Source organism: Notolepis coatsorum (genome assembly GCF_963971535.1).
Source record: "Notolepis coatsorum genome assembly, chromosome: 14".
Taxonomy (NCBI): domain Eukaryota; kingdom Metazoa; phylum Chordata; class Actinopteri; order Aulopiformes; family Paralepididae; genus Notolepis; species Notolepis coatsorum.
Window position 1 is genome coordinate 114,784,000 of NC_140178.1, and position 23,795 is coordinate 114,807,794.

The 23,795-nt window shown below is 47.0% G+C and overlaps 1 protein-coding gene across 1 annotated transcript in view; it reads left to right on the plus strand.

Annotated features, from left to right (window-relative positions):
- LOC311240028 (PIH1 domain-containing protein 1-like) overlaps nt 1-23,795 on the plus strand; it is a 38,584-nt gene that overhangs the window by 9,010 nt on the left and 5,779 nt on the right. Inside the window, exons 5-8 of the mRNA XM_084328524.1 lie at nt 13,531-13,592; nt 14,878-14,959; nt 20,713-20,809; nt 22,912-22,938. Of these exons, the coding sequence (XP_084184650.1) occupies nt 13,531-13,592; nt 14,878-14,959; nt 20,713-20,809; nt 22,912-22,938 (268 nt within the window). The remainder of the gene's footprint in view (nt 1-13,530; nt 13,593-14,877; nt 14,960-20,712; nt 20,810-22,911; nt 22,939-23,795) is intronic.

A 23,795-nucleotide genomic window follows, 5' to 3' on the forward strand; every position in this document is an offset into this window, starting at 1 on the left:
CACCTCGACAGCCCCCTCCCAGCCCCGCCAAGCAGGAGAAGAGAGGGGCGAAAAAAAGAATGGAGAAGGACCAGGCTCCTTTAGCACAGCGCAAGGTACAACACAATATGGACCAAGCAATAGTGAAGGATAACACGCAGTGATATAACCACGAACACCTCCATAACATCAACGCCCGGGCCAACCCGGCATTTTCCCCCCGAAAAAGCACAAGGGTACCAGAACAGCAGATCTGTGCCCCGGCGGACAACGGGTTAACTGACCTGGTCCGGCGCGACCAGAACCAGTCCTGTGTCCTAATCACGCCACCATCCCCAGTCCTAAGAGGGGGGTAGGTACGCGTGTCGATCTAAAACATCACAGAGGGCGCCACCAAGACGGTCAGAACATAAAAGCACCGCGCCCGGTGGCCCACCCCAAAAGCGTGAGACCCCTCCGCCAATGTTCTGATCTATTCCGTTATCTCCCCCCAGAGATGAACGAGAATTCATCGAGACCAACCCAGTACACAGGCGCTCAGAAGAGACAAACTCCATCCCAGTTGCCCCATGAAAACGCTGTTACAATGAAATGAGCAACCAAGGCACGCAAGCCCACGCGTGATTCCACACAGAAGCACCCAGGGCCAGCACTATGTACACGTCGAGACCCAAAACATATCAATGGTAATTCTAACAAGAACCCAGATAACGTTCCCTCCAAGCCGCCTGGGAGAGCGGCAGGAAGCCGGCCAAGAGACACAGATATGGGTCCCATATGACGCGTCTGAGGGAAAAACACCCCTGTCAAACCTGCTCTGTATAAAAGAGAGGAGACAGGGAACCCCCAGAGAGACTTCCCACGTGAGTAACAATTTGAAAAGATATATGTAACATTGAGCTACGTGACCAAAAGCTCAAGACATATGCAACAGAGCGCAGAGCAGAAAACGTTTGTTTAAGTTCCACGCACCGCAAAACCCATCTTGACAACAACAGAGGTCCACAACATGGAGCCGGAAAATAACTCACGGAAGTCTCACAACCAATAGAAACGCGCCCAGTGCCGTACTCTATGGCGGGGGGAATTCCGTGACCCACCTGGCCAAAAAAGGCGTGGGACCAGGGAACCCCCCCCCCCTCTCCCTACCATGTGACGCGCTGACCAAACAGTGCGACAGGAAGCCCAAAGGACGGAAGGCCCAACCCCCTGACCAATCAGAAAAGAGGGGAGGAGGGGTTTATCAGTTCACCCCCTCATGACCCCACACCCCGGATACGATGAAAAACAACCAGCAGCGATGATACCCGCATAGCCAGCATGCTATATGAAAAGCGTATATCCACAAGGATAAGCTAAACCAATGCACGCCAGCCACAGACGATAACTCGTCTGCGAACAGGTTTTATATACAAGGCTGTAGGCTCATGTGCGAACACGTCACCCGTGTTTTATGTTTTAAGAAAAAACACGTACGTTTAAAGGCCAACTTGCAGGTTAAACCCTACTCTGCAATTATGGGTAGTTTACATCATTGGTATCTAATTTAATTATTTATTTATTTCCATTTGACGCCGGAAATGCCACTCAGAAAGGGTTAAAAAGGTCCACGCACGAATAACATGCACGGAGCGAATCAAAAAGCTTATCAGACGCTAGCACGGCCGTGACGTCACTTCAGGAAACGTATGCCTTATGCCCGTCCGGGTCATAGTACTACTGGCTTATTGCTATATGGCTATATGGCTCCTGCTAACGTTAGCATTATGTCTACTGTCGTGAACCATTTTAAATCGGGCCATGCAAAAGAGTTTGGGGAACGAGTAAAATGTGCAGGTCCTCTTCTCAGACCTGTGGGGCAAAGCACTGCACACACATCATGCCGGCTAGCAAGCTACACATCCCGGCATGTTGATATGATAGTAGCCCCTTTAGCCCCACTCGGTGCATTAGTCACGATAGCTATGAGCTAACTAACATTACAAGCTCAAACACCTTATAACTACTACTATTGTCGTGTCCATAAGTTCCTTGGCAGAATACTTGTGATGACAAATGTATACAAAGAGGAGAGAACCATTTTAAATCGGGCATTCATGCCGGCTAGCATGCTATGCGTCACGGCATGTTGATAAGCATGAACCGGTTGGGATTCGATGTTGATAAGCATGAACCGGTTGGGATTCGAATAGACGCAGCCCCACTCGGTGCATCAGTCACGATAGCTATGAGCTAACTAACATTACACGCTCAAACACCTTATAACTACTACTATTGTCGTGTCCATAAGTTCCCTGGCAGAATACTTGTGAGGACAAAGGTATACAAAGAGGAGAGAACCATTTTAAATCGGGCATTGTTATGAGTTTCGAGAATTCTGATTACCAAGCTAAGCTAAGCTATGTTAGCTAACTTAGCTAGCTACTAACGTTATATACACAATATGTACAACGACACAATGATTTACATTATTACAAATATGGTAACGTGGTTGTGGCTTTTACAAATAGTGGTTCGCTTTAGAGATGAATGGCTATGATCACAGAGCAATAGTGTTAGTGAAACAGATACATTTTCATTCATCACTCCTCGGCTAGTAGTAGCAAGGCTCTCTACTTCCTGCCACTAGCTGTGTGTGACTCTCAGAGCCCCTCACTGCCCTGCACCTGATGTGACGTCAGCATTAAGATGACACACGCACGTTATTGATCCATGGATTAAAATATGCATGTGCGTGGAGCTTGTGGTTTGGTCGACAAAATGTTTGATAAAAACGCTAAAACTGGGTCAATTTCGATAATTATTTTCCCCTCTTCATGAAAGTCAGCGTTGGCCTAGTCACATTGTTTATTGAACAAAAATACAACCTGCAAGTTGGCCTTTAAGAGAGGGTCAAGACCTCGGTACAAGCTACATATACGAGCACTTCTGTAGGCTAACACTCTAACCAAGTTGTGGACTCGATGCCATGTTTCCAATGTAACAGAATACACACAACCCCCTCAGACAAACGGTAAAATGTACCACTATAAGAAGAACACAGACTTCTTCATGATGAGGGAAGACAAGTATTTCGACCGAGTGCTAGCCACAGGCCTTGCCAAGCACACATATACATAGCGACCAGAACGATTTATAAGAAAACTGTCCTACTCACTTAAACAACACACAACCCCACAGCTAGGTGACTGTTTAAACTTTATACACCGTATCCCCAATATATAACAGTGAATAAAAACACAGTTTGTAACAAAAAACAGTCCCTCACCAGGATGGGCCTTTTATTTAGTAACAAAAATCATATGTTGGGGAAGGGAACGGGTAAACAGGGGAGAGTCACTAGCGGCGCGTGCAGCACGGTGCTTGCCCCCACGGGGAGCCGGCCCGGAGGGACGTCGATCCCTACCGTCACCTCCGGGCGTGGTGCGGCTGGCTGCGGCGGACGAGGCACTCCCTCCACTCCTGGCCTTCTTGGACAAAGGCCCAGCGGCGGTGGTGGCGGTGGCAACGGTCGCGGGCCTCTACCGGCGTTGTTTCCGTCGGCCATCACCGGTGGCATTGGGTCGGGGGAAATGGGGTTGGAGCACAGGGCGCTCCTCCTCCATCTCTCTGCAGGCAGCCGTAATCTGCTGCATGGCCGACCCGAAGAGCCCAGCATCGGAGAGGGGGGCCGTGAGCAGGGGAATCCTCTTCTGTTTCGGCACCCGCGCCTGCTCCAGCCAAAGGTGGCGCTGGGACAGAGTGGCCAGGGCGCGCCCCTTCCTGGCGGCTATCGCCTGCAGCTGGGTAAGGTGCAGGATGGCTCCAGCCGCCTGGGCGTGAAGGTACTGTTTTTTTGTTTTTGATCTACTTTTTCTCCTAATTTTTCAAATTTTCAAAAAAAAAAAAGATACAATGTCCACATAGCTCCGTTCCAACAACTATTTCGGCACTAAACTCAAGTGGTGTATACAGACACTTATCGGTGGTGAAATTAGGGAAGGAGCTGTTAGTATGGCCACACCCCTGCTTATGTAGAGGAGCGGATGCGGGTGTGGCCAGGCGGATGGGCAGGGCCGCCTCAGGGGGTGTGCGAGCAGTGCGGTCGCACAGGGCCTCGCGGGAAGGGGGGCCTCGCAATTTTTTTTTTTTTTTTTTTTTTTTTTATTATTTATTATTATTTTTTATTATTTTTTTTATTTTTTTTTTTTTTTTGCGAGGCCCCCCTTCCCGCGAGGCCCTTTTTCATCACAGACCTAAAATCTAGTTTTGCTTATATGCTTATATATTTCACATTAGACACGTTTGTAGAATGTGTCTGACTTGTTCCTGGGTCTGCAGACATACTCACTATTGGAGCTCTGGGGCTCTACTATTGGTTTCAACGAAGGGAGTGGTTACTTACATCATGTGTAGTACGCCGGCGTGCGTCAGCTGCGTTTGACTATTTCGCGCGTGCAGCTTTTGACTATTATGCTTAGTTATGCCAGCCAAGACGAAGAGGTCGGTCATTATCAGTCGGTCGGTCACCAAGGAACGTTGACGAAAGGCCTCTCGCTGGCGGGACAAATGGCCGGAGCCTTGTCATGGTGCAGTCGGGATATAGCCATGATGATGTCGGCTAGTAGCTAGCTTAGCTAAAGGCTAACTAGCGTTAGCTAACCTAGAGACAGCGCATGCAGCCAAGATGAAGAGGATGGTCGTTTGGCAGATGAACTTCGTCAACTCCACGCGGTTGTCTCCATCCTCTTGGACGTTTGGTGAGTTTTTAACCTATTCTATTAACTCTATTCTATTCCCGCCGTGGATATCTCTTTTCTCTCTCTCTCTCTCTCTCTCTGGAGCCAAACTGGCCGACTAGCTGTTGTAGTACTACTAGTAGCTAACGGTGTGTGGCCTGGTGTCAGCACCTGTATGTAGCCGCATAGCTTGCTTCTGCGTTAGCTAAAGGTTAGCGATAGCCTGGTTGAGCTAACTGTTAGCCAGTTAGCTGTTTAGCTACGACGTTAGCTGCCGGCTGCGCTCGGCTGGGAACGTTCGTTTGATGCTATCAGTTAGCCTAGAGACTAGTTAGCTGTTAGCTTGTGCTACGACCATTGACATTAGCCGTGAGAATAGCAGGGGGTTCTGGCACTCTGACTACGACATCATCTTTGACAGAAGATGTAGTCGGGCCTGCACCATGACAAGGCTCTGGCCATAGCTTATTTTTGTCCCGCCAGCGAGAGGCCTTTCGTCAACGTGGAGACCTGTGTTGCGGCCTTTCGCCCTGCGTTCCTTGGTGCAGGTAAGATTAATGAAAATGTCATGACATTACCCCACTCTTCCTTCCTTCCCCTCCCGAATGTTTTGTTAATAACGATGTTTTTTTCCAGGCAAAACATATGTTACTTCACAACATTTGGAGATACGACATGTGCTGTGTGTGAATTCATTGTCTTGGTCGTTTGTGTAGCTTGGGTAGCGTTGGGCCGTTGGCCAAAGCTGTGTGTGGCCTGGTGTCAGTAGCCTACCTGGCTAGATTGATTGATTGATTGATTGAAAAGTTTATTAACAGATTGCAGAATGGGTACAGTACAGTACAGCTCAATACATACAATTGTTAAGGGGATGCAGACCAGAGAAAGACTTTCGTCTTGTTTACATCAGGGTCCCCCATTTTCAATTCATCATAACATATATGACATACATGACATACAGATAGACACTAGACAGTACTGCTACATCTATACATTTATGACATATCAGATTTGCAAATACAGTACTGTTTGTGATACAAAAGTGTCCAGAAAAGGAGTGTATATACATTTGGCGTAGAAACTGTACATTGGAGGAGGTTGGATGGGTGGGGTGGGGTTGGGTGGGTTGGGTGAGGGCTGTCGGCCATTGGCTCCTTGCTGCTTTGTTTTCTCTGGTATATAGACCCTCTTCTCTTTGGATTTAAGTGTTGATCTTTGTCCTTTTGGATCTATGTATATTCATGTTGCCTTTGTGAAGTTATCTTTTCCTTCTGTTTTGTTCTTTCATTAAAAGTTGAATATCCTTTAGGGGGTGATCTTTGCTTATCTCTCTCATACATGCTCTCTCTCTAACACACACACACACGACAAACACACATGCTCTCTCTCTCTTTCTAACACACACAGTCTGCCTATGGCGGCCTTTCTCGATGGCTAGGCTGTGCTCGCTGAGTCTGTACCTAGTCAAGGATCTTCAGTCACAGTGCTCAGGTATTCTGCCACTGTGTACTCTCTGTTTAGGGCCAAATAGCATTTCAATTTCTTTCCAATGTGTCTCTCTCTCTGTACACTGTATATTGACTGTAGAACGGGAGCTCTCTCTCGCTCTCTCTCTTGCTATATGTTGACTGTATCATGCCCAGCCTCGGGCAGCGCTATTATTTAAGAATATGTTGACTGTATAAAAAAAAAAAAAAATAATATATATATATATATATATATATATATATATATATATATATATATATATTTTATTTAATTTTTACCTTTTGGGGGTGGGGGGGGGCTCGCGTTTAAATCTCGCACAGGGCCTCGCATTTCTCCCAGGCGGCCCTGCGGATGGGTGTGTACATGTGAAGAAATGTATTCAGTATTAGACTGGCTATGGGATGTGTTCCACTTGAGCGCAGAGTGTACGCTAATACGATATATAAATACCAAACTATTACCCCCTCTGAGTGTATGGTCACTGTCTGTCCACGAACAACTTGCATTCCTCATCCACATCCAAATTCAGATTCTTCTATTGTACATACATTCCGATTCTATCTATATTAACTATAAGCTATGACAATAAACTATAACGTAAGGTTATCCTATAACCCTAGTTATATGAATACTGGCTGAGTGTCTCGCTCTGCCTACTGAGATATATCATTATCTCCAGCACCTAGTGTGCTCTGGGAAACAAAACAAATGCACCCACTTGCACGTGACCACGCCACTCCCATGCGTGCCTCTATATTACGCCGGAAGTGGTCACGCCTCACCCTTCCAAGTTCGAATTTCATACGCGGAAAACATCCAAGGGACCTCAGGGCGCTGAAGAGCGAGACGCTCAGCCAGTATTCATATAACTAGTGTTATGGGATAACCTTACGTTATATATCATCTGGCTTTGCGTCTCGCTCTGCCTACTGAGATAAAGGGCAGAATGGACGCGTGGCCACGTCAAATGCACCCCCTGAGGGCCCGTAAGCCCCAGCCAGGGAGGAGGGGAGTCCCGTCCACCCGGCCGTCCTAACGAAGGGGGGGAGGCAGTCAACTTCAACCAAAGTGCGAAAAAAGGGGAACCAGGCACCCCCGAACGCACAGCGCAAGCGGGACCACGTGTGAAACAGCACCCCGCGGTCCACACCCACACACTCCTGCTAGCCCACCTGACGGCGGGATGCAGGAGAGGTCCTGGAACTCAGGACCGCCTGGGAGACACAACCCCCAGTCATGTCCATGAAGTAAACACCTAACGAAAGGACTCGGGGAGGCCCAGGAGGCCGCAGCACAGATGTCCTCCACCGAGGCCCCCCCCAACAGGGCAGCAGAGGCCGCCACACCACGAGTGGAGTGCGCCCTGACGCCTGTACGTTAATGCCAAGCAAGCAGTGCAAAAATGCTTCCGCATTCGTCACCGCACGCTAGTGCGGTAAAGCGCCCTTCTTTTCAGACAAATGCTACCGTGCGTGCACCGGCGGCGGCGTGCTCGCTCAGGTGCGTGCGTGCGCCGGCGTGCTCGCGCGAGGTGCCCGCGCATGCGACACGAGCGGAGCTCAATATATATAAGTCACCGCCCCTTATTCAGTATCCAACAAATAGCTCAATTGGCAAGGACACATGCCTGTGGATCCTATGGCTTGTTTGCTGGCGAGTTCGAATCCCATCGAAAATATTTTTTAACGTGATTTTTTTTTAACGTGTATTCTTTCGCCGATTAAGGTTAGGCATTGTTTCGGAGTTGGTTAGGCGCTGTTAAGGAGCTGGTTAAGGTTAGAGTTTGTCAAAGAGAATGGCAATATAATTTCTATGGTTAAGGTTAGGCATGGTTAAGGTTAAGGTTAAGGTTAGGCATTGTTTCGGAGTTGGTTAAGGTTAGAACGGTTAAGTTTAGGCGTTGTTAAGGAGCTGGTTAAGGTTAGAGTTTGTCAAAGAGAATGGCAATAGACAGCCTATTTCCGCGAAAATGAAAGGCGCATTACTGCATGCCACTACGGTAAATTTTTGCACTGCTTGCTTGGCATAAAGCTACACGCCGCCCTGACGCCCCCGGGGGGAACCTGTCCAGCCAATGTGTAGCAAAGGGCAATGCCCTCACACAACCAATGTGACAGCGTCTTACCCGCGCGAGGGCCACCGCAACAAACAAACAGTTGATCGGAAGCCCTGAGATCCTGCGTGCGACTAAGGTAAACCCTCAGTGCACGGACAGGACACGACAGTGCAAGGCTCGACTCCCTAGCATGAGGAGGAGGATGAAACGCCTGAATCACAATATCCCTGGAGCAAAAAGAGCTCCGGATATTCTTTGGCACGAAGATCGGATTAGGCCTCAGAGTCGCACCGCTATCGGCCCGAATAGACAGGCACTCAGGCCGCACCGAGAGAGCACACAGCTCACCCACGTGCTTAGCGGAGGTGATGGCCAAAAGGAACGCGATCTTAAAAGACAGCCGATCCAATGGCGCCTGCTCAAGAGGCTCAAACGGGGCCTCCGACAACCGGCTCAGGACCAGTTGGAGGTCCCAACTCGGAGACAGAGAACGTTCCACAGGTTTGAGAGCGCCAAGCAGGAAACGTTTCATGAGAGGGTGGCTGAACAGCATACCGCCCCCAAAGCCCACATGACAAGAGGATATAGCCGCGGCATACACCCTCACTGTCGAGGCCGACAGCCTATTCAGGATAGACTGGAGGAAGGAAAGAACTGAGTCCAGGGGGCAAGACACTGGGTCCAGGCCCCCAACCTCACACCACTCCTGAAAACATACGCCACTTCCCAGCGTAAACCACGGTAGTGGACGGAGCGCGCGCGTTCCGGATGGTGTTAACCACAGTAGGGTTCAGACACATCCCCTCCAGATTCACTCTTTCAGCAGCCAAACCATCAATGGCTGCCCCAGAACAGGACGCAGAAACAGCATCCCGTGTGCCTGAGAGAGGGCCCGCGGTGACCACGGAACAGGCCATGGCGGGGCCACCAAGAGCTGAATCAGGACCGGGAACCACACAGCCGTGCCCCGGTCCGGCGCGATCAGGATAAAAGTCCTGCGCTCCCGACGTACCCGCTCCAACAGCTGAGCTACCAGGCGTATGGGGGGGGGGACGCGTACAGAATCCCGGGCGGCCACGGATACATCGAGAAGGCATCCACCCCCAGAGAGGGGTTGTCCTTCCGACTGACGAGAACCACAAGGGGCACTGGTGGGACTGTCGCAAACAGGTCCACCGTGGCCTCCCCGAATCTGTCCCAGACCTGTCTGACTATGTCTGTATGTAGTCCCCACTCGTCGGGGTCACATCTGCACCCACATTCTCCCTGCCGGGGATGTGGAGAGCCCTCAGGCTGCGCAGACTGAGAGACGCCCATAGCCAGAGCTCGACCGCCGCCCGGTGCAGACGGGGGAGCGTACTCCTCCCTGTCTGTTGATATACGATGTTGACGTCGTGTTGTCCATCCTGATCAAAACATGCTTGCCCACCACAAGGTGGCCGAGCCGTTTGAGGACCAGACGGACTGCCTTCAATTCCAACACATTGAAATGTAGTGCAGACCGGGCAGCATGGTCCTGCCAGCTGCCCCCTACTGCGTTGGCCCGACAACGTCCCCCCCATCCCGTGAGGGAGGCGTCGGTGAAGACCGTGATGTGTGACAGCCTGCTGCCCATGGGGACCCCGCTGGTGAGGGCCCCAGGCCCCCCCCGGAGGGCGAGGTCCCCCAATACTGACATGGGAACCTTCAGCAGCTTCCACTTGACTCTCACAGGGTCTATTTTCACACCGAAAAACCTACCTCTGTCTGTATCCTCCTCATGAAGAGGAGGCCAAGAGGGACCACAGCTTGAGCAGATGCCATAATACCGCGCAGGCGTATCACGGTCAGCGCCGTAACCGTCCTGCCAGGACGGAACCTCCCGAGAGGGATGCCTGCTCTGAGAGGGATGCCCATATATACGTTGAGTTTAGAAATAAGCCCAAGTACTCCACCCGTTGACTGGGAAGAGGAGTACTCTACTTCCAGTCTACAGCAAAACCCAGGCTGGTGAGGAATTCCACCACCTGCCTGGTATGAGACCTGGCGATCTTCTCTGACCGGCCGAGGACCAGAACGTCGTCCAGGGTAGAATAAAATTCGTATCCCCTGCTCTGAGAGGGATGCCCATATAGACCTTGAGCTTAGAAATAAGCCCAAGTACTCCACCCGTTGACTGGGAAGAGGAGTACTCTACTTCCAGTCTACAGCAAAACCCAGGCTGGTGAGGAATTCCACCACCTGCCTGGTATGAGACCTGGCGATCTTCTCTGACTGGCCGAGGACCAGAACGTCGTCCAGGGTAGAATACAATTCGTATCCCCTGACGACGCAGAGGCCCCAGCGCTGTCTTCACGCACTTGGTGAAGATGCGAGGAGCCAGAAAGTAGCCGAACGGCAGCCTCTGGTACTCGTACGCTAAGCCCTGAAAAGGAAGCGTAGGTATGTCCTAGGAGGGAAGATCGGGATGCGAATACGCATCCTTCAGGTCTATGGAGGTGAGCCAGTCCCCCACCTGACAGCGCTTAACAGGTAGGTGACGGTCAACATTCTGAACCTTCCATGGGACAGGTCCAGTATGGGTCTGACACCCCCCCCCCCCCCCCCCCCCCCCCGATTTCTCTGGCACCAGAGAATATCTGGAGGAAACGCCGCTCATCGCGTTCCCCCATGGGACCACGACGACGGAGAACGAATCTCCTCGGCCAGGGCTGTCACTGCCGCGGACTCTGATAATAGAGTCTGTACCAAACCCAAAAACGGAGGGCGGGGGTGTGTAAACTGTAACACAAGCGCCGCCCTCAGCGTTCTCTCCATCCACACCGACATATGGCTACTACTGCAGCCATATGTGGTAAAAATGCCAAACTGCCCCCGCCGCCAACTGCCGCTGGTCCGCTAGGAATCGTAGATAGGTGGTCTCGCCAACCACGCGAGCAGGGTGTCCCGCGGAGCCGGGATATCGCACCCAACGAGGCAATCGCACCCAAGGAGGGGACCCCGACAGAAGGGGCGGTCTGATACGGGGGGTGACATAGGCTCCCCCGCTGAGCATCTTCCCGGCTTAGCTTGCTGAGGACAGCCTGCTCTGCAGCTGGACATGCATGGTGTGTGGTCCCACACTGCCCGATAGGGTGGGTCTCTACACACCGTAGCCCTGTAGTGATATTACTACCACCCAAATTACGCATGCCTGACTGACCACCGCGGGATCGGAAGTCCAGACGGGGGAGGCACTAACGTAATACCCGGCCTGGCGAGGGCAGGGCTGGGGGTAACCCACGCTGCGACCTCCTGGGCCTAGAGTTCCCCCTCTGACTAAATGTTTTAGATACAGGGAACCCTGCTCCGTCGACAGATACAACACCAGGCTCACCAAACACAGACACAGGACATGTTGTGTGGGAGCCGCTTGACAGCACAGCATTCTCATAGACAGACCCAGGCCTAGCTAGCAACTGGGTGTCAGCCCGTCTCCATGAGAAGCGAAATGTGGGGCCGCTTGCGCTTCACTGGAAGAACGCGGCCCGCAGCCAAAGGGGACAAATCGGAGCCCTGAGTCCCGTAGCGTAGCGGGGGGGAGTAACCGGAGAGCGTGCTAGACACAGCTAGATGGCAACGTTTTTTTAGGGCGTGCCCATCTAATATAGCCGATCCCTCGGGCCGCCGAGGCTGTCTGCCTTGTGATCACCAGTTTTCTTTGTGTCCAGGGTATCTCAGGTGGGGGAAACATGGCCGCTGGCCGGGGGCCTCGCCGCAGCCGCTGGCGAGGCCGTGTTCTCACCTCTGGCTGCGCGGTGTGGGGCGGCATGGAGCCCAGGTCAAATACCGCCCGCGCCTCCGTGGACAGACCAAGGTCCACCCGCGGAGAGGGGATCCCTGAGGAGGAGACCCCTCCCCTCCTCAAGGGGAGATTGCTCCAACCAAGATGCCTGTGAACAACCGTTGACAGCATCCTAGCCCTCCCTGCGGTTATAGCTTGCGGCTGGGTCAAAAGCTGAATAACCTCAAAACCTTGCGCAATGGTTTTGACGTCGGCTGGTCCTAAGGCCCCACCACCCGACACCATTGTGGACAGAAAAGCAGCCAATTGAACAATGTTGTTAGTTGCTGCTAAATTCTGTACCGCGGCGGTATAAGCTTCATCAGCCCACCAGCCACCTGCCGGGCCGACTCGCCTCTTGGCGTTGGCCGGGCGGGATACCGTTCCATCATGTCAGGGCAAAGGACCAATGCCACCTGCTCCACTAAGCACGGAACACCAGTGGCGGCTGCTGACAAGTCTATTACTAGTGAAGCACTGCTCCACTAGTAGCCATGCAACAACCTCCACTGCGGTGTGCACCCGTGAAGGGATAAATGAATGAATGAACGAAAACTCTATTAACATATTGCAGAATGGGCTAGCCCAATACACACAATTGTTAAGGGGATGCAGACCAGAGAAAACGTTAGTCCTGTCTACATCAGGGTCCCCCATTTTCTACATCAGGGTCCCCCATTTTCAATTCATAGATTCACAAAATGCACACCTGCCCTGAGCCCTGTCGTCAGCCCATCCACCCATGTAAAGGGTAAATAAGCCTCCGCTAAACCACCAACATTAGACACCGATTGACCGTCAGCATGAATGGTTAAGAGGAGGGAAGAGTAATGACAGCCCCAGCGGGGTACATGGGAAACGGCGCCCCAACATTGTAGCATTAGCACCAGCTGCGCACGCTAAGATACTTGGAGAAACATCCAACAGTGAGATGACCACGTTTATCCAAATATCCCGCCCCCCCCCCCCGCACCAATACATCGCCCGGTCGTGGATGTGGATGTGGACCTGAGACTGTGGTACCGTCTGCCAGACGGCATGAGCTCAAACCGTTTGTGGTGTGGGTGGCAGGGGTCTCTCAGGATCCCAGGATGTAGCTAGTGCAACAGAAACGTTACTCCAGCTTGGCTCAAACCCGCTGGATAGGTTGAAGGTCAAAGGTCGATGGTGCTGGTGAAGGTCGATGGTGCTGGTGAAGGTCAAAGGTTTTTTAGCCATCTGTCTCTCCAGTAATAATAATAATAATAAACTTTATTTGTATCACCTTTCATACAGAAACTGCAGCTCAAAGTGCTTCACAACAGAAAAAAGACAGGCATAAAATGAGCACATCTCTCTCTCTCTCTATCTCTATTATCTCTCTATTATCTCTCTCTCTCTCTCTCTCTCTCTCTCTCTCTCTCTCTCTCTCTCTCTCTCTCTCTCTCTCTCTCTCTCTCTCTCTCTCTCTCTCTCTCTCTCTCTCTCTCTCTCTCTCTCTCTCTCAGGTTCCCAGGGATGTACTGTCTATGATGTGGTCATCAATCAAAGCTTCTTCCAGAAGTGCCAGGTGTGTATTGTGGAATATCTTTCAAATTGGTCAACGCCAAGTATTTTATTTTAATTAACTTCCACAGGTTTCTGTGTCTGTCAGCAGTACTACTAAGTAATCTACTGTGCGTATACTACTACCTATCATGCTAAATATATCGCGATACGCTGAGTATTGCGGAAAAACTATAATTATATATTTTTTTTATCAAATTTCATTTATTACCTTTTTTCAACTGCAAAGTAAAACTTTGTCAACATGTTTTATCTAATAAAATAAAGTTCAGTCTGTTCATCTCACTTCAATCATTTTTATTGCAGAACATGGTATTTTCTCAAGCAGACAGATGTAATCTGTGTTGCATGTACCTGACAAACTGAACTGTTTGTATTACAGTCATATTCCAACTTAACTGAATGCACATGTGTGTGTGTGGACTACTGTACTATTACAGGTATTGAAATTAACAATGCAACTTCCTTATACAAAAAAAATTATAATAATAATTATGAATAATTAAATATCGATACTTGGCGTCCCTGTATCGATACAGTATCGCCACGCAAAGTATCACGATACTACTACGTGTCGATTCCCCCCCCCCACCCATAATACCTATACTACTACCTACTACAGTATGCTAATATGTCTATACTACTGTGTGCACTCAAGAGTGTATCACTCTGTTTGACAAACAATAGTATAACTTACCCTTAGCTTTGGATAAAAGGGTTGGAGCTATCTGTTTATTACACAGTGTGTGTGTTTTGCAGGATGGTCCTGGTTCAGCTATCTGTTTATTACACAGTGTGTGTGTTTTGCAGGATGATCCTGGTTCAGCTAGGATGGTCCTGGTTCAGCTATCTGTTTATTACACAGTGTGTGTGTTTTGCAGGATGGTCCTGGTTCAGCTATCTGTTTATTACACAGTGTGTGTGTTTTGCAGGATGGTCCTGGTTCAGCTATCTGTTTATTACACAGTGTGTGTGTTTTGCAGGATGGTCCTGGTTCAGCTATCTGTTTATTACACAGTGTGTGTGTTTTGCAGGATGGTCCTGGTTCAGCTATCTGTTTATTACACAGTGTGTGTGTTTTGCAGGATGGTCCTGGTTCAGCTATCTGTTTATTACACAGTGTGTGTGTTTTGCAGGATGGTCCTGGTTCAGCTATCTGTTTATTACACAGTGTGTGTGTTTTGCAGGATGGTCCTGGTTCAGCTATCTGTTTATTACACAGTGTGTGTGTTTTGCAGGATGGTCCTGGTTCAGCTATCTGTTTATTACACAGTGTGTGTGTTTTGCAGGATGATCCTCTCTTCCTGCAGTTCCTCCTGCTGGTGTCTCTCGAGGGGCTTGAGAACAAGTACAGTCTGGAGCTCAGCAGAGGTAGGTGTCTGTGTAACTGTCAGGGCTGGGTGTTTCCATGGGAATTAACAGGAATAAAATGGAATATACAGTAAGATTATTACAGGGTTCGCACAAGGTCCTTGAAGTGCTTAAAGTGCTTGGTTTTTTACCAAAAAAAAAGTCAAGGCCTGGAATTCCTTGTAAACAGCCCGTCTTTTAACAAGGTGCTACCAAATGTTAACCCTTTCACTACCACACTACCAAATGTTAACCCTTTCACTACCACACTACCAAATGGTTAACCCTTTCACTACCACACTACCAAATGGTAACCCTTTCACTACCACACTACCAAATGGTTAACCCTTTCACTACCACACTACCAAATGTTAACCCTTTCACTACCACACTACCAAATGGTAACCCTTTCACTACCACACTACCAAATGGTTAACCCTTTCACTACCACACTACCAAATGTTAACCCTTTCACGACCACACTACCAAATGGTAACCCTTTCACTACCACACTACCAAATGGTTAACCCTTTCACGACCACACTACCAAATGGTAACCCTTTCACTACCACACTACCAAATGGTTAACCCTTTCACGACCACGCTACCAAAGTGTTAACCCTTTCACGACCACGCTACCAAAGTGTTAACCCTTTCACTACCACACTACCAAATGGTTAACCCTTTCACAACCACGCTACCAAAGTGTTAACCCTTTCACTACCACACTACCAAAGTGTTAACCCTTTCACTACCACACTACCAAATGGTTAACCCTTTCACGACCACGCTACCAAAGTGTTAACCCTTTCACTACCACACTACCAAATGTTAACCCTTTCACTACCACACTACCAAATGGTTAACCCTTTCACTACCGCACTACCAAATGGTTAACCCTTTCACTACCACACTACCAAATGTTAACCCTTTCACTACCACACAGGCCACGTGAGCGGATCGGCGCGGCCGAGAAATCCGCTCTTCGCTCTTTAAAGCTTGGTCCGCTCCGCTAATCGCTCATGTTGACCCCACCCCCAAGTCGCTCTCCGCTCGCTCCCCACTCACCTTGAATCGAGCGCTCCCCGCTCCCCGCGCTTGATCGCTCGCCAGTTTTTCTTTTTCTTTTTTGGAGCATGGTGTAAATGAGCTCAAACTACAACAGTCTACACCCCCTGGGCCCCTTAACAATTGTTTGTATTGAGCCGCATTGTAATTGTAGCCATTCTGCAATGTTAAATAACGTTGTTTATCCATTCACTAGCTCTACTAAGCGATGATAGGCTAGCCGAGCCACAATGCTATGGTCGCTGCCATTAACGTTAGCATGTAAGCTAACGTCAACAACAATGGCGTCGATACTTTTTCTAACAGTGGTGAGTGTGGGCGTCATAGATATCTATGGTGGGCGTCTCTACAGTGACGAAGCCTGAACCCTTCTCATTGGTTGAAAATGGCCTTCATGTTTGTACATCGCCATCTGTTGCTTTGGCATTGTACTGCATGTATATATTACATCAACAGTGTTAAACCACTGTGAGCGGCCTGGAGTGGATTGGAGCGGAGGAGAACTCTCGCTCCGGACGTCGCGCCGACTCATTTTAAAACCCACTCCTCGCTCACGTCAAAACCTGCCGCTCCGCGCCCCGCGCCGCTCACGCTCCGATCCGCTCACATGGCCTGCTACCACACTACCAAATGTTAACCCTTTCACTACCACACTACCAAATGGTTAACCCTTTCACGACCACACTACCAAAGTATTAACCCTTTCACTACCACACTACCAAATGGTTAACCCTTTCACTACCACACTACCAAATGGTTAACCCTTTCACTACCACACCACCAAATTGTTAACAAACAAACACTGCAACAATACGGACGGTTAACCCTTTCACTGCCACATGACAAAGGGTTAACCCTTTCACTACCACACTACAGAAGGTTAAACAGATGATGATGAAAGAGATGAGTCATTTCTCCACCATCTCTTAACGTGATCCACTCTAGTTCGGAAGTTGCCTTTGCTGATGTGGTCGTTATTTTTACCCTTTTATATGAAGCTGTTTAAAAAAATAAATACAGAAAATACTCTTACAGACATGCCCCCTCTTCTCTAGCATACGTGTTGCATACAAATATGGCTGTACCGAATGTCATTTTTTAACATTCGAAGCTTCTATTGAATTATTTGAATGAAACTTCGAATGTCTGTCGTCATATTTTATGAAGTAATCCAAAGAAAATTATATATTTTTTAAATATCCTCAAACAAAATCCTCAATTTGAATAAAGTGATTAATCTGATTAAATTAGTCTTTTTATTTTTTTTATCAAATCAACTTTCTTTAATGAATATAACTAGTCAGTTTCGTCAACATAAATAATCACAGTTGGTACGAAAGTGATGGTGACGTCTTGACGGAGCACCAAGCGGATGCAGATAGGCTGCATCATTTATGATAAATGTTTTATTTAAATTTTTATGACGAGTCATATACTATAATAGTATAATATTATTGTAGCCTAAATTTTATCTGCAACTGTGAAGAAAGACCCCATTGGTTTAACCAGAATGAATAGACACATAACAAATATTTATATACATTTATTATAATTTTTTTTTAATTAAAAATAGAACATTCGAATGTTGATTTAGAATTTGAATGTCAACATTATGAACAAAGCTAAGAAGCTTTGAACTATTCGGTACAGCCCTACATACAAATCACACACCCAGACACCAGTTTGCTGCCTCAGGCCCTTCCTGCACATGTCTTGCTGTAGGCTTGGTGTGGGAGTACATTAGATCTGCTTGAGCGCCTCGTCATCACCGCAGTGTCACCATCTTCCAGGTCAACTGGAAGTCATGAGGTCTCGTTGCACAAGTTTGCCGTCTCAGCATGTTTTGCACAAAGGAAACTCATCAGAATGAGAGTCAGAAAGGTCTTTATTTGCCAAGTAGTTTTCACACACAAGGAATTAGATTAGTTAGTTATCGGTGCGACAGACAGACAATTACGGTAGAATAAAATAAAAGAGGTAGAATAAAATTAAATTGAATATAAACTAAATAAAAAATAGAAGCACAATAGAATAGAATTATGAAATAAAAATAGGCCAGGGCTGTACAACTGTAAAATAAAAAAGGTGGAATAAAATAAAAGTGGGATATAAACTAAATGAAATAGAAGCACAATAGAATATAGTATAATTATAAAGTTAAAATAAAAAATAGGCCAGGGCTGTACAACTGCAAGGTGTGGTCAAGTATATACACTATTTAGAATAAAAATAACAATATTACGATGGGATATTTAGCAGGGCTGTGCAATTGGGCAGTAATGTGCAAAAATGCGGGTTGCACATTCCTGCCTGTCCTGACTCGTCTCCATGTGCATATTATGTGACCGGGCCTTAACCCTTTCACTACCTCACTACAGAGGGTTAACCCTTTCACTACCACACTACAGGCGGTTAACCACAGTTTGTGACACCTAGTACCTGACTGCCAAGGTGTTAACAATGCAGCCAAACCTTTCACTACAGACGGTTAACCCTTTCACTACCATGCTGCAAGGGTTAACCTTATGTAGTGTGGTAGTGAAAGGGTTAAGAATCTATTTTATTCAAATGAAACAATTCAATATCGATCTTCTTTTTCAATGTCTGTTCTTCCCAGCCCTAGTAGCTGTAGGCTACACACGTGCTTGTGTCTAGGCATGTGCCGGTATGACATTTTGATAATTAATTTATTATTATTATCATTATCATTATCATTATTATTATTATTATTATTATTATTATTATTATTATTATTATTATTATTATTATTATTATTATTATTATTATTATTATTATTATTATTATTATTATTATTTTTAAAAACGTCTTTTATTACAGTGCACAATCAGCTTTTCTGTGAGTGTTATTTATGAATGTGTGAAGACTACACACAGAGGGAACTGTCTGACCACTTTCAAACTAAGTACAGAATAAAAAAGACTTCTAAATAAACGTTCATGATTATGAATATGTAGGCTACATGTCAAAAGGGCAATACGTTTTGTTAATGTAATCTACTTGCACAGATTTAACATACATTTAAACAATTCATCTTTCATGATTATGAATATGTAGGCAGCAGGCTACATGTCAAAAGGGCAATAGGCCTATGTTTTGTTAAATGGTCAATGGTTTGCCCTGCGTCTAGTTAGCATAATTATCAATGCAAAATTAAAATGACATATGACTCTCTGCGCACGTTATGGAAGATGTTCAATCTATTATAGTGCACTGCCATAGCAAGCTAGCTAGAGTTAACTACCTTCGTAGTAAAAATTATTTCATTTAACCAATGCAAAGGGTGGAAAATACAGCCAACTTGGCTAGATTTGGTAATGAATGACCGAAGAGCTAGTCGATGAAATCAATTGGCAACATATCACCGGTACTAGCTAGCTGTTGGATATAGCTAGGTAATGTTACAGCTCCAGATTTGATCAATTACATTAACGTTACTGATGATTGGGTTATTTCCACTATGTGGAAAGTACAGCGAGCTAACGTTAGCTAGATCGCCAGCTAATGAATGTTGCCTGAATCTCAACAATATTTATACTAGCTAGCTATGTAGCTATGCTAACGTTAGCAATCTATTATAGTGCACTGCCATAGCAAGCTAGCTAGAGTTAACTACCTTCGTAGTAAAAATGATTTCATTTAACCAATGCAAAGGGTGGAAAATACAGCCAACTTGGCTAGATTTGGTAATGAATGGCCGAAGAGCTAGTCGATGAAATCAATTGGCAACATATCACCGGTACTAGCTAGCTGTTGGATATAGCTAGGTAATGTTACAGCTCCAGATTTGATCAATTACATTAACGTTACTGATGATTGGGTTATTTCCACTATGTGGAAAGTACAGCGAGCTAACGTTCGCTAGATCGCCAGCTAATGAATGTTGCCTGAATCTCAACAATATTTATACTAGCTAGCTATGTAGCTATGCTAACGTTAGCAATCTATTATAGTGCACTGCCATAGCAAGCTAGCTAGAGTTAACTACCTTCGTAGTAAAAATTATTTCATTTAACCAATGCAAAGGGTGGAAAATACAGCCAACTTGGCTAGATTTGGTAATGAATGACCGAAGAGCTAGTCGATGAAATCAATTGGCAACATATCACCGGTACTAGCTAGCTGTTGGATATAGCTAGGTAATGTTACAGCTCCAGATTTGATCAATTACATTAACGTTACTGATGATTGGGTTATTTCCACTATGTGGAAAGTACAGCGAGCTAACGTTAGCTAGATCGCCAGCTAATGAATGTTGCCTGAATCTCAACAATATTTATACTAGCTAGCTATGTAGCTATGCTAACGTTGGCAATCTATTATAGTGCCACTGCCATAGCAAGCTAGCTAGAGTTAGCTACCGTCGTAGTAAAAATAATTTGACAGCAATTCCAGTTGACATTTCTGACGGCATTTTCCGAAGTTCATGATTCTAAACGTATACCGTCGGCGCCTACCGTCTGAACGTGATATTAGTGGGTTTTGACACTGCAATGTTTTTTCAAAACGCGGTAAGCCGTGAGGTGTCTGTCTGTGTGTGTGTATCATGAGATTAACCTGCTACAGCAGCAGTACTCAATATGCACCCTGAAGCCCTTTATATAGTGTGTGTGTGTGTGTGTGCGTGTGTGCGTGTGCGTGTGTGTGTGTGTGTGTGTGCGTGCGTGTGTGTGTGTGCGTGCGTGCAGACTGCAAGGTTCTGAAGAACAGGAAGTTCTTTGGATCTGTGATCGAGCAGAACATCCGCACCAAGAGCAAGCCGGTCATCCAGGAGCTGCAGCCTCAGTGAGTCAGTCTTCTGACAGCCAGCCAGCACCTTCTGCTGGATACATGCCTTCACACTGTGTCATTTATACAACTTTAATCCAAAGAGTGCATCCGGAAACGTTGCTGTATTGTGAAATAAGGTAGTATGATTAATTGCGGGGGTTATTTTTTTTCTCTCCTTTTCTTTGTTTATTGTTGTTTATTGTTTAACCCTTTCACTGCCACACAACAGCCGGTTAACCCTTTCACTGTGACGATACAGAAGGTTAGCCCCTTTACTATCACACAACCGACGGCGATGCTCCATCATTAGCATCATTAGCTCCGCGGAATGCGGAGCTAATGATGCTAATGATGGAGCGTCGCCGTCGGTTGTGTGATAGTAAAGGGTTAACCTTCTGCCGCGTGGCAGTGAAAGGGTTAAAAGGATCCCCATTAGCTGCCACCTAAGTGGCGAGCTAGTCTTCCTGGGGTCCACACGGAGAGACGACGCAAAACACAAAACATAACAATACATGAGATACATAATGACAATTCACTTAATTAACAATGATAATCTAAAAACGGTAAAACATTGTAGACATCATTATAAACACCAGAATATTTTGCTCACATATTTAAGTAGTGCATTCTCGGGTGGTATTTGAAAGACACTTTGCTATTCAATTTACTTATGTTCAGTGGGCAGTTATTCCAAGGATTGATGGCACGATAAACAACCGTCCTCTTTAAAGCATTTGATTTTGGACGTGGTGTAACATAATCTGTCCATCATCGGCTGACCTAGTAAAATAAGAATGAACCTGACTGCATCTGACAATTAGTTTGTATAAGAAAACAGGTTGAGACGAAAAGACAGTGTTCCTGAAAAATGTAACCGTGTTGAAAACCAGCCTATTCTCTACCGTTAACCATGAGAGTCGACGGTGCATAGTGATGGTGTTTGTTCTCATGGAACAATGTAAGACTAACCAGCTCTGTTCTGGGCAGTTTGCAATTTCTTTAGTTGACCTTTGGATGCAGAGGACCATACTGGTGCACAATAATCCAGGTGACATAAAATAAAAGATTTCGCCACCTGTCCCACAATGTATGTAGGGACATAAGGAAGACATTTCCTCACCATGGAGATACCACTCCCCATCTTCTTCACTAGTATGGTATCAATGTGTTCTGCCCATGACAGCTGGCTATAAATTATTATGCCCAGTAATTTTACTTTATTTACCTGTTCTATGGGTTCCTCAGACAAGTTCAAACTCATTATTGGTATAGATGACAGTTTATGACTCGAACCCATGATAATTGATTTGGTTTTCGAGGTGTTTAGTACCAACTTATTCCGTTTTATCCAATCAAACACCATATTTAACTCAGCTGATAAAACATTGTCCAGTTCACTGACAGTTTTTGCAGCATAGTACAATGTGGAATCATCGGCATACATTTGTACAGTTGCTTTACACAGAACTGATGGTAAGTCGTTTGTGAAGATGGCGTATAGGAGTGGTCCTAGGCAGCTCCCTTGCGGGACCCCGCAGTCGTAACACCTTAGAGTGAGACCAGCTGCCAGTGTAATAAACCCTTTGTGTCCTACTTGTGAGATAACTCTTCATAAATATGATGGCTGTTGGACAAAACCCATAGCATTCTAGTCTACCGATGAGCAGATTGTGGTCTATGACATCGAATGCAGCACTAAAATCAAGTAATACTGCACCAGTCATCTTTGAGTTATTGAGCCAGTCATCTGTCATTACTGTAAGGGCGGAACAAGTTGAATGGTTAGGTTTGTAAGCATGTTGAAAACTTGTGTTCAAGCCGTTCCAGTCAAAGTAATCCTGTATTTGTGAGTGGACTATTCTCTCCATCAGTTTACTTTGTGCGTTAAGGTTTTCAAATGCATTAATATTGACTTGTTTAAATGTCTCCCTCTGTCCTCCTCCTCCTCCTCCTCCTCTTTCCTCCTCTTCCTCCTCCTCTTCCTCTGTCCTCCTCTTCCTCCTCCTCTTCCTCTGTCCTCCTCTTCTTCCTCTTCCTTGTCCTCTTCCTCTTCCTCCTCCTCGTCCTCTTCCTCTTCTTCCTCCTCGTCCTCTTCCTCTTCTTCCTCCTCCTCCCAGAGAGCTCCCTGCTGCTCCTTCCAGAAGGTAAGCTCCTCTCCTGGCTCCCTTCAGCCAGTGTTATATCAGGAAGACAACCAATCGGATCACATTTATTGGCGCCTTGCATGGTCGCCTGTGTGAACACCGTTGTCCATCCCATGACACCCCACTGGTTACATCCCATGACACCCCACTGGTTACATCCCATGACACCCCACTGGTTACATCCCATGACACCCCACTGGTTACATCCCATGACACCCCACTGGTTCCATGACACCCCACTGGTTACATCCCATGACACCCCACTGGTTACATCCCATGACACCCCACTGGTTCCATGACACCCCACTGGTTACATCCCATGACACCCCACTGTTTCCATGACACCCCACTGGTTCCATGACACCCCACTGGTTCCATGACACCCCACTGGTTCCATGACACCCCACTGGTTCCATGACACCCCACTGGTTCCACCCCATGACACCCCACTGGTTCCATGACACCCCACTGGTTCCATGACACCCCACTGGTTCCATGACACCCCACAGGTTCCATGACACCCCACTGGTTCCATGACACCCCACAGGTTCCATGACACCCCACTGGTTCCATGACACCCCACTGGTTCCATGACACCCCACAGGTTCCATGACACCCCACTGGTTCCATGACACCCCACTGGTTCCATGACACCCCACTGGTTTGACATCTTCAGCTGTTGCAGCATCTTGTATTGGAATTGTATTGAAATGAAAGAATTAAGTGAAAATGTTGTTTTCTTTGGCTTGAGCCCAAAAGGAAGATTCTATTTCAAAACAACAGTGATGTCTGTGTACAAAACAACAGTGATGTCTGTGTACAAAACAACAGTGATGTCTGTGTACAAAACAACAGTG